This window comes from Auxenochlorella protothecoides, assembly GCF_000733215.1.
Source record: "Auxenochlorella protothecoides strain 0710 unplaced genomic scaffold scaffold22, whole genome shotgun sequence".
NCBI classification, from domain to species: Eukaryota; Viridiplantae; Chlorophyta; class Trebouxiophyceae; order Chlorellales; family Chlorellaceae; genus Auxenochlorella; species Auxenochlorella protothecoides.
Genome location: NW_011934209.1, coordinates 249,145 through 263,418, shown reverse-complemented (window position 1 = coordinate 263,418; position 14,274 = coordinate 249,145). Strand labels below are relative to the sequence as shown.

General features: G+C 64.3%; 4 protein-coding genes across 4 annotated transcripts in view; 2 read left to right on the top strand and 2 right to left on the bottom strand.

The window, feature by feature from the left end:
• Positions 1-212: 212 nt before the first annotated feature.
• Positions 213-3,904, bottom strand: F751_2345 (Serine/threonine-protein phosphatase 2A 65 kDa regulatory subunit A beta isoform; the record flags this gene model as incomplete). Its single annotated transcript, XM_011399213.1, has 11 exons — positions 213-404; positions 623-757; positions 918-1,004; positions 1,332-1,448; positions 1,818-1,982; positions 2,066-2,206; positions 2,309-2,410; positions 2,574-2,686; positions 2,859-3,102; positions 3,391-3,739; positions 3,858-3,904. The coding sequence occupies 11 exons, from the start codon at positions 3,902-3,904 to the stop codon at positions 213-215; spliced, it is 1,692 nt and encodes a 563-aa protein (XP_011397515.1).
• An 802-nt stretch (positions 3,905-4,706) lies between these two features.
• F751_2344 (Cyclin-dependent kinase G-2) lies at positions 4,707-6,982 on the top strand (the record flags this gene model as incomplete). The annotated part of the gene is made up of 3 exons (XM_011399212.1): positions 4,707-6,069; positions 6,335-6,654; positions 6,857-6,982. 3 exons carry the CDS (start codon positions 4,707-4,709, stop codon positions 6,980-6,982), a joined length of 1,809 nt encoding a protein of 602 aa, XP_011397514.1.
• Positions 6,983-7,583: 601 nt separating this feature from the next.
• Positions 7,584-9,665, top strand: F751_2343 (30S ribosomal protein S1, chloroplastic; the record flags this gene model as incomplete). The annotated part of the gene is made up of 6 exons (XM_011399211.1): positions 7,584-7,688; positions 8,242-8,376; positions 8,531-8,662; positions 8,877-9,002; positions 9,207-9,338; positions 9,504-9,665. 6 exons carry the CDS (start codon positions 7,584-7,586, stop codon positions 9,663-9,665), a joined length of 792 nt encoding a protein of 263 aa, XP_011397513.1.
• An 863-nt stretch (positions 9,666-10,528) lies between these two features.
• Positions 10,529-14,274, bottom strand: part of F751_2342 (Trafficking protein particle complex subunit 10) — a gene marked incomplete at both ends in the record, with an annotated part of 11,314 nt that continues 7,568 nt past the window's right edge. Inside the window, 9 exons of the mRNA XM_011399210.1 lie at positions 10,529-10,626; positions 10,728-10,794; positions 11,385-11,487; positions 11,621-11,924; positions 12,445-12,604; positions 12,830-12,969; positions 13,143-13,278; positions 13,339-13,749; positions 13,909-14,262. Coding sequence (XP_011397512.1) covers positions 10,529-10,626; positions 10,728-10,794; positions 11,385-11,487; positions 11,621-11,924; positions 12,445-12,604; positions 12,830-12,969; positions 13,143-13,278; positions 13,339-13,749; positions 13,909-14,262 — 1,773 coding nt within the window. The remainder of the gene's footprint in view (positions 10,627-10,727; positions 10,795-11,384; positions 11,488-11,620; positions 11,925-12,444; positions 12,605-12,829; positions 12,970-13,142; positions 13,279-13,338; positions 13,750-13,908; positions 14,263-14,274) is intronic.

Below are 14,274 nucleotides of genomic sequence, written 5' to 3'. Positions count from 1 at the left end.
AGGACTGCACATTGTGGCTCAGCATCATCCTGCACCTGGTCCACTCCCTTCTTTACAGGTGGTCTCCTTGCCACCAAGCAGGGACATGCGGTCCAAGTATGGCACAGAGCAAGGAGTGCCGGGCATGAGTCGGGGGAAGTTTCGCTCCGTACGGGGGCTCGGTCGCCTGGTAGCACGGCGTGCATGGATCCCCACCAGGCCCCCCCCTTGGCTCAGGCCATGGCCGCCAGGTCGTCGCAGGCCGCCAGCGCGTGCGTTGCGAAGAACCGCACGTCCGCGTCCCTGTCTGCCGCCAGCTCCGCCAGAACGGGCTTGATCACCTGGTCGACGACGGGGGGATCCACGAGCCCCGCCAGCCGCTCGAGCAGCTGCGCAGCGTTGAATCGCACGTTGGGCACCCGATCCTGTGCGGATTGGCCCAAAGGGGGGAAAGGGGGGGAATGGGTGAATGGAGGGTGGGGGTTGATCGGCACCTATACATCCTTGGTGGGTTGGCCAGGGCAAGCAGTGCCCCTGCCAAGCATGCAGACACAGGGGACGGAGGTACTGCACGCAGACCTGTGATCATCGAGCGCACAGGCTAGCTTCTTCACCCCTTGCTCCATCCCATGAGAGTTCGCACCTTGGCCCTCTCCACCACTGTCGGCAGCATGGCGTTGCAGAGCGTGTCCCTAGGCACCACCGCCGCCAGGCTGGACACTGCCGCTAGGACCGTGATGCGGTACAGGTAGTTCTGGTGCCCCGCCAGGGCCAAGACCTGGGGGAGAGGATATCGTTGTGGAGATGGGGAATCGGTGGGTCAGGGCACTGTCAGGCAAGAGCATCCTTCTCCATGGACAATGATGCTCTGCTGCAACCACACGACATCCCTCAGCCAAACTCCGAGAAGCCTGCGCCCGACTCGCCTGCGGCACCACATGCTCCCGCGCCCAGTCGGCGCCGAATTCCTGGGCCAGGGACCGGAGGTTGTTGGTGGCAGCCTCTCGCACGCTGAAGACCGTGTCCTGATGAAGGGGTTTTGGGGGCAAGGATACGAGCAGGTGTGGTGCAAATATGTCAGGAGGTGGGAAGTGAGCCGACTGGACTCTGTTGACACAGGGAGGGGCTCGGCGCCAGGGTCGTGAAGATCACAGGGCATGCTGCCTAGCGGGCGAAAAGCCTGGAACACCCTTACTAAACGCATGCCGGGCCGGGCCGGGGCCGGAACCTGGATCCATTCCAAGTCTCTGTCGAGCTCTCCAGCTGCCCGGTCCTACGAGGACCCCGCGCTCTGGACCCCTCCCAACACTCCTTGCTCTGCCCTCCCCCCCACCATCAACACACCAGCACACCTGCAACCAGCGCATGCACTGCTGCCCCAGCTTCTGCTCGAAAAAGTCGGCGCCCAGCTGGCCGGCTAGCAGCGGGATGTGCGAAATGATGGCCAGCCGGACGCGCCAGTTGCGGTCCTGCAAGCCGGTGTTTGGGTGGATGTGTGGGTTTTTGAATCAGGGAGCTGGGTGGGCATGGTGGCAGCGTGCCCAGGCTGGCTGGCCGGTGGCGGCCCCGCGGAGGCACAGGCATCGCTGTGCTCCGTGGCTGATGCAGCGCTGGCCTCTGGGCATTTGCAGCCCAAGCGTGGACATCCCATGCAGGCGCCTGAGCAGGCAGGGACCTTGCCGTGGGCGGGCTCTGCCTCGCCGCATCGATCAGTGCGCCATGTTGCCACGCGGCGCCTCACTACCTTCCCCGTGCTGATCACTCCTCCTCCTCACGCGAGGGCACGCCCATGCACCCCCTGCAGTCCCCCCACCACTCGCAGCAACACACCCTCGTACCTCTGCCAGCTCCTTGATGGCGGGCAGCAGACTCTGTGCCAGCAGGTCCACGCCGATGACCTGGTTGACCTGGTCCAGCTTGCCGATGATGTTCAGCCGCGCCTCGGCCCACTCGTCCTTGAGCAAGCTGAGGAAGACGGGGAGCAGGTGCTCGATGGTGGCCGCCTGGGGCAGTGGGGGGATGGGTTGGGGGGCTGGGGGATTGGACATTCACTTTTGGGGGCGGGAGACTACATGGGCACCGACACGTCGCTGCACTCCCTGCCTCCCAGGGGTATGTCTCCACTCGCCTTGCCGACGACGGGCGCGAGCTCCAGGACCACGGAGGCCAGGGCAGCGCGGACGTACTGGTTGCCGTCCCCCGCCAGCTCCTTCACCGGCGGCAGCAGCTGGTCCAGCACTTCTTGCGCGGGGAGCAGACGCGCCACGGTCGCGACGCGGGCGGCCGCCGCGGCGCGCGCCTCCGCCTCGCCATCGCGGAGCAGGCGGACAAAGGCGGGGAGCAGCTCGGCGCGCGTCGCCTCGCCCCCCAGCACCTCGGCCAGGGCAGGGAGCTGCTGCGCCACGTTGTACCGCACGCGCCACGACTTGTCCTGCGAGGTGGCGAGGGAGAGAGCATGGGGCGCGGCGATGGAGACGATGCAGGGACAGGCAGGGGTACTTGCCGGCGGTGGAGGTGACCCTGGACTCTGGCAGGACAGCCCAGGAACACCGCCACGCCGCATCCCCGCCCACCCCACACCCACACAGCCTCACCAGCGCAAAGTGTTGGAGGACGGGGAGCACGTGCTCGTACACGGCTTCCCGCGGCAGCACCTTGGCCAGGGGGCCACAGGCCTCAACCGCGATCAGTCGCACCGAGTCCTGGTCTGCGGGGTTGGGGGTGGGAAGGGCGGGGCCTGGGTGCGTCGCAGAGGGGGGTCCCTACTCACCCAGCCTGGCACGCAGCCGCGCACTCCCTCGTACCCCTACCGCTCCCTGGCGCGTATGGCCGAACCCCAAGGCATGACTTCTCCCCTGCCAGCATCCCAGAGCTCTCACCGTCGCGGGTGAGTTGGAGGAAGGCGGGGAGCAGCTCGGCGCTGAGGGGCTCCGGTTCCACCACCTGCGCAAAGTCTCCCAGGGCCTGGGCCGCCGCGCGACGCACCATCGGCGTCTCGTCCTTGGTCAGGGCGAGGAATGCGCGAAGCAGGTCGGGGCGGTGCTCCGGCGGGCACCGCGCATAGGTGGGGGTGAAGAGGCGCGTGGCCGAGACGCGGGCTGTCCACTCCTTGCCGGCCAGGCGCTGCAGAAAGGGTGGCGGAGGTCGTCGAGAGGGGTTCTGGATACTTGAGCGGGCTGGGCGGTGCAGGGTGGCCATACAGCCTCGGCAGGCAGTCAGGCCCTGGGCCTGAGCTGCCATTCCAAGGGGCGTGATCCGCCAGGAACACTCTTGGCCCCGTTGTCAATTTGCACCCCATCTGTAAGCGGTGAGAGTGCACCCCACATGTCTCCTCAGCAAGGTGGGACTCCCTACAGGGAGCAGGCCACCCCTGGGGAAGCCCCATTCCTGCCCAGCCCAAACATGCCTCACCTGCAGAGCTGGCACGAAAAACTCCACGAGGGCGGGGACGGGCATGGCTGAGGCCACAGCGATGAGCGACTCGGCCGCCCTGTCGCGCACCACCGTCTCGTCCACGGTGGCCAGTGTCTCCAGCGGCAGCAGCAGCACCTGAGCGTGCTCCGGGCCCCCAACCAGGCTCACGAATCCGCCCAGCTCCGCGGCCATGGCCAGCAGGATCTCGTCCTCGTCATCCGAGTTCTCGTTCAGGAAAGGGATGAGCTCCCGGCGGGTGCGCTCCTCGCCCAGGGCCAGCGCGATGGTGCGCAGCCTTCGCACCGAGTTGAGGCGCAGGGCAGGGTCCTCATTGCGGAGCTCGTCGCTGCAGGGGTCGGGGTGGAGGGGGTTTGGGGCAGGGGGTGATGGGCAGCGATCCAGGCCCCGCAGGGGCGTGGATGCGACTGTCGCCAGCCTTGGCACGCCATTGACATCCAGCTCACATGAGTACGGCTATGGGGTAGAGGCTGTCATCGGATCCCAGCGTCATGATCCGATGCCCCGGAACGGCTCTGCCGAGAAGGTTTTGGGCAGGGCGGGTCACAGGTACATAGGACAGGGGTATTTGCAGGGGGAGTGACCTGGTGCGATGCCCCTGTCGCTCTACGACATCAACCTGGGTACCTCTCTGGAGGGGGGAATGGCCTTGGGGCCGGATTGGAGTGGAGGTGGTGGGGCGATGGCAGCAAGGGCCCGTGGTACCGTGCACTGAAGGTGCTACCAGTTCTGCCACGGAAGCAGCAGGTCGAGTCCTGAACACTTCATCCCAGGGCCATGCATTGGAACAATTCAATCTGAAAGACGGTTTACAGGTTTTTTCCGAGCCGACATTGAATGGCCGCAGGGCTCTTGCCAGGAAGGGGGAGCCCCGACTGAGCCCTGTCGCCAGTCTACCCTCCAACATCAGCATGAGCTCAGATCGCCGGCCCCCGGCGAGGCCCCCAAGGCGAGTGCGCATTCTGTTGCGGCCTATCTACAACTGGGGTCCTCTGATGAGCTGCGCCGCGGGACTGGGACACCCACAGTTTTACCAGTGCAGGGAGGGCATTCATCGATCTTCCCCACGCATCCTCGCAAGCAGGCCGACCTATAACTCGGATAAGGACAGGAGGGACCGGGATAGGGTGTACAGGAGGGATCGGAGTGGCAGCAGGGAGCGGCCCGCTTCCAGGGTGAGATGGGCACCGCCCTCGGAGCAGAGGGGCCGCCGCGGGCACTGCCCAGGGGCGTGGGCACCTCACCCACCTCCCCCCCTTGCGTGCCAGACACCCCACATGCATGCTCTTGCGCCCATGGTCCCTGGACTCACGCCTTCCTCCTCTCCACCTCGCTCCCGTGCCCAGACGGAGGACAGCCGCCGGCCCGCTCGGGTTCCCTCCAACCCCATCCTGGCCGAGGCACAGCGCCTCGCCCGAGAGAAGAGGGCCGCGGAGGAGCGAGTGCGCATGCCCGCCGGCATGCCCGCCAGCACCTCAGGGGACACCCCGCCAAGGCGCGCCGCCTGGCGCAGCCCCTCCCCTGAGGGCGAGCCGGACGCAGGCACGCGCTCCCCGCCCGCCAAGCGCAAGCACTCCCCCATCGTGTGGCAGGGGGCCACCACGGCGGGTCCCGTCAGCCTCGCCCCTCGCTCCGCCCCCGGGTCCGCCGCCAGCGCGGCCTCCATCGCCCAGGCGGAGGTGGAGGCCTTTGCGGAGCGGCAGGCCGCCGCCTCGGGGCTGGAGGAGGCCAGCGGGGTCAGCGAGTTCTTCTTCAAGCCCTCGCCCTCCCTCTCCTCCCCCGAGGAGGCCGCACACATCCGGCGTGAGGGCAGCCCCCACCCGGCCCAGCCCTCCATGTTGGAGTCGGACGCCGAGGGCCCCGCCGCCGGGCGCGGCCGCTGGGGCGAGGCCCCGCCGGTGCCCGGCCGGGCGGCGGGCGCCGAGCGCATGGTCGGCAGGGCCGGCGGCAGGCCCGCGTCCGAGCTCGACCCCGCCTCGCCGGGCGCGGGTCCGGAGGGTGGCGACCCCGCCTCCTCTGGCCCGGCCGCCTCGGGCCCCGGCTCCGAACCCCCCCCTGCCTCGCCACCGGGCTTCCGCCCCGGTCGCCCTTTCCTGGGGCGCGCCAGCGCGGCGGAGTGCCGCAGCGTGGACCTGTACGAGAAGCTGAACCACATCAGCGAGGGGACCTATGGCGTGGTGTACCGAGCGCGCAACAGCGAGACGGGCGAGATCTGCGCGCTGAAGCGCGTGAAGCTGGACAAGGAGCGCGACGGCTTCCCGCTGACCGCGCTGCGGGAGATCAACATCCTGCTGTCCCTGCGCCACCCCAACATCGTCAACGTGTCGGAGGTGGTGGTGGGGTCCAGCCTGGACTCGGTGTTCATGGTCATGGAGTACGGCGACCACGACCTGGCGGGGGTCATGCGCCGGCGCCTGCGCCAGCCCTTCTCCCCCGCCGAGGCCAAGACGCTGATGACAGCGCTGCTGGCGGGCGTGGCCTACCTGCACGACAACTGGGTGCTGCACCGCGACCTCAAGACCTCCAACATCCTGTACACCAATCAGGGCGTGCTCAAGGTCTGCGACTTTGGGCTGGCGCGCCAGTACGGCTCCCCCCTCAAACCCTACACCCACATGGTGGTCACCCTGTGGTACCGCGCCCCAGAGCTCCTCCTAGGTGTGTTTGGGGGCGAGTTATTTGTGTGTGTATCAGGGCGGGGGGGGAGTAGACGTCCCAGCTGTGAGTGAAAGATGAGGGAGGATGGAGAAGCGCAAAGCAGGTAGATTGACCGGGACAGGTTCACGCCCCTGGCTCCAAAGAGCCCCGCTTTCAAGCCAGCCTGTCGACTGCCACCATGCTGTTGACATTCACACGTGCCCCACCCCCTCCGCCCCTTCACCGTGACCTCATCCCTCCTCCCCCGACCGAAATACCCAAACAGGTGCCAAGCACTACTCGACGGCGGTGGATGTGTGGAGCGTGGGCTGCATCATGGCTGAGCTGCTCACGCGGGAGCCGCTGTTCCCTGGCAAGGGCGAGATCGACCAGCTGGGCAAGATCTTTGGCCTGCTGGGCACGCCCACCGAGGAGACCTGGCCGGGGCTGGACCGCCTGCCCAACTTCCGCAAGTTCAACTTCAGGCAGGAGAGGAAGAACACGCTGCGAGCCGCCTTCCCGCCCCCGGGTCCGGTGTTTGATGGGCGGCCCACGCTGAGCGAAGCAGGGTTCGACCTCCTCTCCTCCCTGCTCTCCCTGTGCCCAGTGAGCCAAGGGGTTTTGTTTGGGGGCCCGAGTCACGCATGCACATTATGTATGCGTTCGCAGGGGTGGGCGTCCATTTGGCTGAGGATTTGCATGCGCCATAGCCCAGTCTCTGCGAACATAGCTGAGTCAGGTGGCTTCCCATTGCCACTGCACCGAGCCCTTTCACCATCGATTCCCACCACCACCACCACCCCCGCAGGAGAGGCGGATATCTGCCGCCGAGGCGCTGCAGCATCCCTGGTTCAAGGAGCATCCCCTGCCCAAGGACACGGCGCTCATGCCCACCTTCCCATCCACCGCGGCCGCCCCCAGCAGCCGGCGCTGACCCTGACGGCACTGCCTTGCCTGACCCTGGAATGCTCGGCCCCCTCACCGCAGCCCAGCTTGAAATGACGGCGTGATGCCCACGCCATGTTATACGCGGCAGCACTATCGCCCCAGGGCTGCACGGAGAAAGCTGGCGCGCTTTCCAATCTCCGGAACGCGCGAGTGGATAGAAATTGCATGCCGTGGGTGGAGTGGTGCGCATCTGCATGGATTTTGGGCCATCGAGAAGTGATTGATATTAGAAGTTTGAATATGTGCACCGCCTGAATATCCGTCCTCGCAAACGGTGTCGTGCTCGGAATGTTTGCAAAGACGGTATCTTCGCCCGTCGGAACGTGGGGCCGGGGCTCGGAAACCTTGCCGCACGGGACGAATGTCGGTCGGGCATTTCGCGCAGGCACTCACAAGCCCATGCAAAGATCCACATGCCTCCGAGTCGTGGCGGTTCTGGCTGAGCCCTCCAAGGCGGAGGTGTATCAACCGGCAAAACCCCATGCCCCAGCGCCCTACCATCGCAAGGTGCGTGGGGCACGAGGCCGCCCGCCTGAGCTCTGGGTGTCCGGTGCCAAGCTTGGTCATGCCCCACATCGCATGTGTGCATGCGCCTGCAGGCTGCACCCAGGAACAACAAGGGCGAGAGGCGGCCAACCGACCTGGAGCTCTACAACGGGCTGTGGCTGGGACAGACGGTCCTGGGGCGAGTGGTGGTATCTACCAGGAAGGGGGCCAGGGTTGAGATTCTCGAGGCCCACAACACCCCCACGGACAACCTGCGCCACAGGCATGGGTGCGCTGAGCGGTTGGGAGTGCTTGGGTGGGGCGACGAGGTTGATGCCGGCGGCCTGGGGTAGATGCATGGAGGTGGGGAGCAGTGGGCGTGGCTTTGCAGCAGTCCAGCACGTGTCAAATTAATGGGCTGCTGTCCTGTTCTTGCAGATGGATGCCAATAACCGACGGGCCGCTTGCCGTCAGGGATACCGCAGAGGTGCGGGAGTGCCAGGTGAGGAGGCTGTGTTGCTGGGATTGGCCCAGAGAGTGACTCCGGGATTACATTTGGCATGGCACTGGGGATCAGCTGGTCCCGGGGTCTTGCCCTTGCTCGGCTTTGTATGCAATATAGCTGACTGCTTTCCTGGGGCCTTTGCGGACTGTCACTTCACATCCTATGCTTGCAAGGAATTTGAACGTGTCATCTTTCCTTGCCTGCAGGGTCTATCGCGGCCCCTGGTCCCGGTTGGATTGATCCGTCCCTTCCAGGTCAAGGCCCTGCCCACGCCCGAGGCCGTGACCGGCAACCCAAACAACACTGCGGGCCCCTTGCTGTCAGCCTTCCTCCACGATCGGAGGACCATGTGGCACCGGGGCTGGCAGCTGCAGAGCTGCAACCGTGAGGTGCGGAGAAGGTGTGGAGTCACACTCCCCAGTGTGGCCCAGGAGGTGCTGCTTTGGCAGGTCATGCCCCGTGCCAGTCATAACTCCATGGATTTGGGAGCGTCTCACTCCTCAGTCCTCCTCCGTGACGCCTCCCATGCATCCTCCTTTGCAGGACCGGGAGAACGTGATGATGCGTGTCGAGGGCGTGAATGGCGGCGGCCTCGTCAGCAGGGTCTGCGGCCTGCCCATCTTTGTCCCCTACTCCCAACTGCACAAGGACAGGGACCTGCGATATAGTGAAGAGGTGTGGACCAGTGCAGAGGGGAGAAGGGAACAGGTGTCTGAGAGTAATCGTATGGAGGAGCCAGCAGCGTCCAAAGCTCTGGCTGCAGCCTCACGGGGCGTGTAGAACTGGCAAGAGGACGCATGTCTCCCTGTATGTTTTGCTCCCTGCCGGGACCCTCCTCCAAGCTTACATCCCAGAGCTGATCACATCCACCAACACCACAACCTTACAGGAGCTCCGGGAGAGATATCTGGGCAAGGACATCGAGGTGGCTGTGATTGAGGTGGACATGCGTAGCCAGAAACTGGTAGCCTCTGTGTCGCGAGGCCTGAGCAACTCCATCATGCGTAAATTCCATGTGAGCGATGCGTCTCCTTTGCTTTGCTTCGCTGATGAAACAGTGTTTTTGGGACCAAGGGGGGCATGATCTAATCTATGCGTGGCTGGGGCTGGATGTGAAGGTGGCCGTGCAGAAAGAGTCTCTAGATTACGCCTATTGAAGACTTCATAGCATTGCGAGGTCCATCTACCTTTGACCCCCGACTGATCACCCCCTGCTCAGGTCGGACACCTGGTGGAGGGGATGGTGCGCCGCATAGACCGGAATGGGGTCTTCATTGGCATCAAGGACACCATGGAGACGGGGCTGCTCCACATCAGCAACGTGTCTCGCAAGCATGTCCCAGACGTGTCGGTGAGTGCATGCAGTGGTCTCTCGTGGTGGTTAAACCTGGCCACAATCAGGAGGGGGTGGCTCATGGTAGGCAATGGAGCGCTGGCCCTCGACAGACAATGTTCTGACCCACAGGATCCCTTCCCATTTCATACACGAATCCCTGCTCTATCATCGGGTGTGCAGGAGGTGTTTTCCGTGGGAGAGATGGTCTGGGTGATGGTCATGGGATTCGAGCCTGGATTCGGCAAGGTGTCCTTCTCCACAGCGGAGTTGGAGGTAGAGGACGGAGACATCATGACCAACAAGGAGTTGTGCTGGGAGAACAGGGGTGAGTGGCTGGTTTGATAGATGATGAGCATGGAGTGATCAATGAAATGCCACTGCTTGGGGAGGCAGAGCAGCTGGAGTCGTGACAGAGTGCCCAATCTGCAACCATGGTCCGAACAACGTGCTGGAAGGTGCAAAGAATGACATAGCTGTCCACCAACTTCCAAATATAATCCCCCAATCATGCAGAAGCGCAGCAGAAGAAGTTCTTGGACCATCTGGCGAGTCTACAGGAGGGCGATTTCAACTTTGAGCTGGTGAGTTGGTGGTCGGGGTGGAGGCCATGCCTGGCCGAGCCGTTGCCGTGCCTGACTTCAGTTGCCTGTGTGCTACATGTAGCCTGCGGCCCTGCACACCATAAGATCGTGCCTCGGGAGGCTACATTTTTGTACCAACAGATGAGCAGCAGCGCTGACAATTCTGCATCTCTATCTCCCCACCCCCAAAGTTTTACGAGTCCAAGAGGAATTGAGATAGGGGAAGGATGCTCCTACAAAGTGTTCATTGCCTGGTGAATGCTTTACTCAAAACTTCTTCCCTCTTGATACACCATTTCATGAACATCTATGCTTCTCCAGGCATGACTCCGGCTCATGCATGTTTTTCTAGATTGTATTGGCTTGGTCAACTCCGTTACATCGAGAAAAAGCGTCTCCGGAGGGAGTCGCAGTCAGGGGTGAAGAAGCAAACATTGCTTGCCAAGCGCAGCTCTGCCGAGCCACATTAGCTGCTTCAGGGAGGGGCTGCAATGGCCTACACCTTTGAGCCACCGAATGGTCCACCATCAGTCCCCAGGGCAGTCGCAAATGGCATGAATGCGCTTGCAACTGATAGGGTGTGCAAGCGACCTCCACAGGGGTCACTCATACACACACAGAACCTCATTTGGTGTGTGGCCGTACTTTTGCCTTCTCTGCCTCAAGGATGGCCTGTATGTGCGCCACCGTCCTCTCCATTGCCCCATCGGCGTTAACCACCACTGCGAGTTGTACAGTGGGGACACAAACTTGAACGAGGCCTCAGAGTCGCAAAGACTCTGTGCATACAGGCCCACCCTACAGCTTTCCCAAGCAATCTTACCATAATCGAACTCTTGTGCACGCTCGAGCTCGGCCTTGGCAGTCTGGACTCGCTTGACGAGACTCTCCTGCAGAGAGGTTGGATTTGTGGGGATGTGTGGGGAGAAAGGGCAACTGAAAGGAAGGCCCTGGTCTCTGTGGAAATTACAAAAAAGCACAAAACCAGTGCTTCATCAACATCCAGACATAGCACTGCGCACCAGCTCATCAGTCTTCCTCGCAATGAGTCGTTGTACTAGACTCTTTTCTGTCTCAGCAACCTGAAGTTGGGTAGTGAGCACGTGGGACAAGGGGGTTCTGGTCAGATAGTCGAAATGAGCCCACAAATTGCAGGACCATCGAGCCACAAAGCAAGCAATCCCCTATCCCCAAAATCATATTCAGAAGCATCAGGGAGGCTGATCCCCATGTACCCCCTGCTCACAAGGAAGACGGAGACCACTCCCGGCAGCATGGAGCGAACAGTGGCTGCGCCTTGGACATCAATTCTGAGGATGACATCCTTTCCAGCAGCAATTGCGGCTTCCACCTGACAATAGAGAGCAATTTTCACATTGTATGTAGATTTTACCCTGAGATCGGCCCCAGGGCATCTGCTGAACAACCGCCCAGAGGGTCTCGCCTGGGGTCGAGGGATTCCTTTGTAATCGCCATAGACGAGCGCATGTTCCAGCAGTTGGCCCTCCTTGATCCAGGTCTCAAACTGCGCCTCGGACACAAAGTGATAGTCCACACCGTCCACCTCGCCAGGGCGAGGCTTCCTGAGGAGGGGAGGAGACTTGTTTGTGCACAGGGTGACACCTTACATGGCATTGCTCACATGTTCAGCCCCTATATACATACAATTTCCAGCCCATTCGCCCTTCTGCACAGCCTCTAGCCAAGGCATCTGACCTCGTGGTGGCTGTGACAATGAAATGGAGGTCTGGGTTGGCCTTCTGGAATGTGTTGAGCACTGCATCCTTGCCGACCCCACTGGGTCCACTAACGACGAGCACCAATGGTCTAGGGGCAGGCACCTGTGATGTGAAGGTGTCATTGTGCAGTCCAGGAGAGGATGAGGCACACCGACCTTCTCGTGCATGGACTATGGAGGACAATGTTGCATTCCGAGACCCCAGGTCCTGTTCCCGACAGCGCCGCACCAATGGCCTGCTGCTGAAGTTGCCGATGCGGGCCTCCAGGCGCTGCAGGACATCTTGGGTAGAATTCATGACGAGTGTGCAACTCACAGGCCGAACCGTGCCATGCCTACATGCCTCGGAGATCCGTGACGAGCTTCTGACTATGCTGCGATGCTGACCCGTGCGTATCCAAGGCACGCTCGAGGATGCATCGCAAGGCGGCAGCTGACATTCTAGGCCGATGTAAAAGCCATGGCTTCTCGCGTTTGTTGCTCTGGAAGCATACATGGCGTGAGAGTCTTGCGATCCGCTATGGGGCTCAGGGCGCGCGAGCACGTGCATGGTGGGGTCGACCGATGCCTAGCAGCAGCACTGCCAGGGTTTGTGACCCAGCTGGTGCAGCCGCGCCTCAGGATCCCATGGCCACTTCAATCATGTTGTCACCTTGATCTCCATCCAGCGCCTCCTGTGCATCAAGAGTGAGGAAGTTGGCTAAGGATCCCTGCCAACAACAAGCTTGACCAAGCACACCCATTGTTCACGCCGACAGCCACGCCTTGCATCGTCCAGGCCCAGGTCTGTTGACCTCCTCACCCCTTACCTGGCAGTGCACGCCCTGAATCGTCAGCCGCGGTGCAGCAAAGCTGCCCGGGAGGAGGGGCACCCAGCCGGCCTCCACTGTCGCTATCGACCCGGGGCGGCCGCCCAAGCGCACGCTCCCGCTCCGCGCTGACCCTGGCGACCAGCCTGGGCCCTGATTTTGCGTGTGCGGGGGAGCAAAGCAATGTGTGAAGAAGGTCCATGTTGGAGTCGGGCAAGCAGCAGATTGGTATCAGCATGGACTCTGAATTTCTGTGGCGTCGGCACACGAGAGCACAGACAGCTGCAGGCTGCCGTGACTGGAGCAATGGCCATGACGGCGCCCCGCACTGCCTCGTGCTTCTACCCCCTGTTCCGAGTAGGAAATTCTCCGACCCACCTGCGCGGCGACCTCGTAGTGCAGCACGGAGTCTTTGCCGTCTGCAGCCCCGGGGCCCCGCTCCAGCCGCCAGCACAGGGTGAGGGGCTGGCCGACGCAGGCCGACATCGGGCCCAGCAGCCGCGACTGGATCGTGGCGCCTGCGGGATGCCGGTCGGGGTGCAATATTTCGTACTCACAGGACGGCTGGCTGGGACGGCGCATGAGCAGCGCAGCGGTCCATGTACCAGGGCGGCCCCTGGAGCTGCCAAGGGACCTCCCCATGACGCATGCCACTCCCACTCCATCCCCAGCCCTGCATTCACGCACGCACCCGGGCTGGCATGCTCGGAGGGGGCCAGCTCCAGCGTGCAGGCGTGACGGAAGGTGCACGCCTGCACCTCCCCGTCGCCGGCGTCCAGCGCCACACACGCCTCACCATCGTCTCCCGGCAGCAGAGCCCGCACCGCCTCGTCCCAGCCGCGGGCGGCGGCCGCGGCGGGCGGCGCGGCGCGCATCTCGTACGCCACGGCCAGCTCGCAGGGCCGGGCACGCGCGGCCTGGCGCAGGCGTGCCGCCAACCCTGCGCGCCCGCCCTCGCCGGGGTCCAGCCGCAGCAGCCAGCTGCAGTGCAGGGTCTGCCCGTGCTCCAGCCGCGCCCGGACCCCTGCTCGGTCACCCTGCGCCTCCCTGTCTCCCGTCTCCAGGTCCCCCGCCTCTTCCTCGCACCCCTCCTCCAGGCGCGCCCCCGGCTGGGGGCTCAGCGCCAGGCCGGTGACCTCCACGGCGTTCCCTGCGGCACAGCGCAGCGCGGCGCCGAGCAGCAGGCGGCCGCCCTCCTCCCGTCGCCCGGGGACCTCGCGCGCGCTCCATTCCACCTCGAAGGGCGGCGCCACGCGCAGCGCACAGCTCGCCACGGCGCTCCGCGCGCAGTCGTCCGCCTCCCACTCCAGGCCCAGGTCCAGCGCCAGCGGCGCGGCGGCCGCGGCGCCCGGAGGACCCCGCGCCGGCGCGCCCTGGTTGGGCGCCGGGGCGGCGCCGTGGCCCGCCGGCAGCACGCGCACGGCGGCCGGCGCAGAGACCGGCGCATCGGCGCGCACCCACCACCAGAGCGAGGCGGCCCCGTCCGTCTGCGCGGCGCGCAGGAAGCCGTCGGGCAGCTGCAGGCTCGCGTGCGGGGCCGGCGCCTGCGGGTCGGCGGACTCCGTGCCCGCGAGATCGACCTCTGGCAACGTCGCCGCGGCGCCCCCGCCACGCTCCCCGGCGCCGGCGTGCACCACAATGGCCCCGCCACACAGGGGTCGCAGCCGTGGCTCGGTCGGCGGGACGAGGCTGGCACTGGGCAGGCGCAGGGAGGCGGCCGGGTCTGGGTCCGCCGCCCCGGCGGTCAGGGGGGCTGCGGCGAAGCCGGCGGGCAGGGACGCGACCGCCCGGCGCACCGCGGCGCTCCCGCGCTTGCGGGTGGC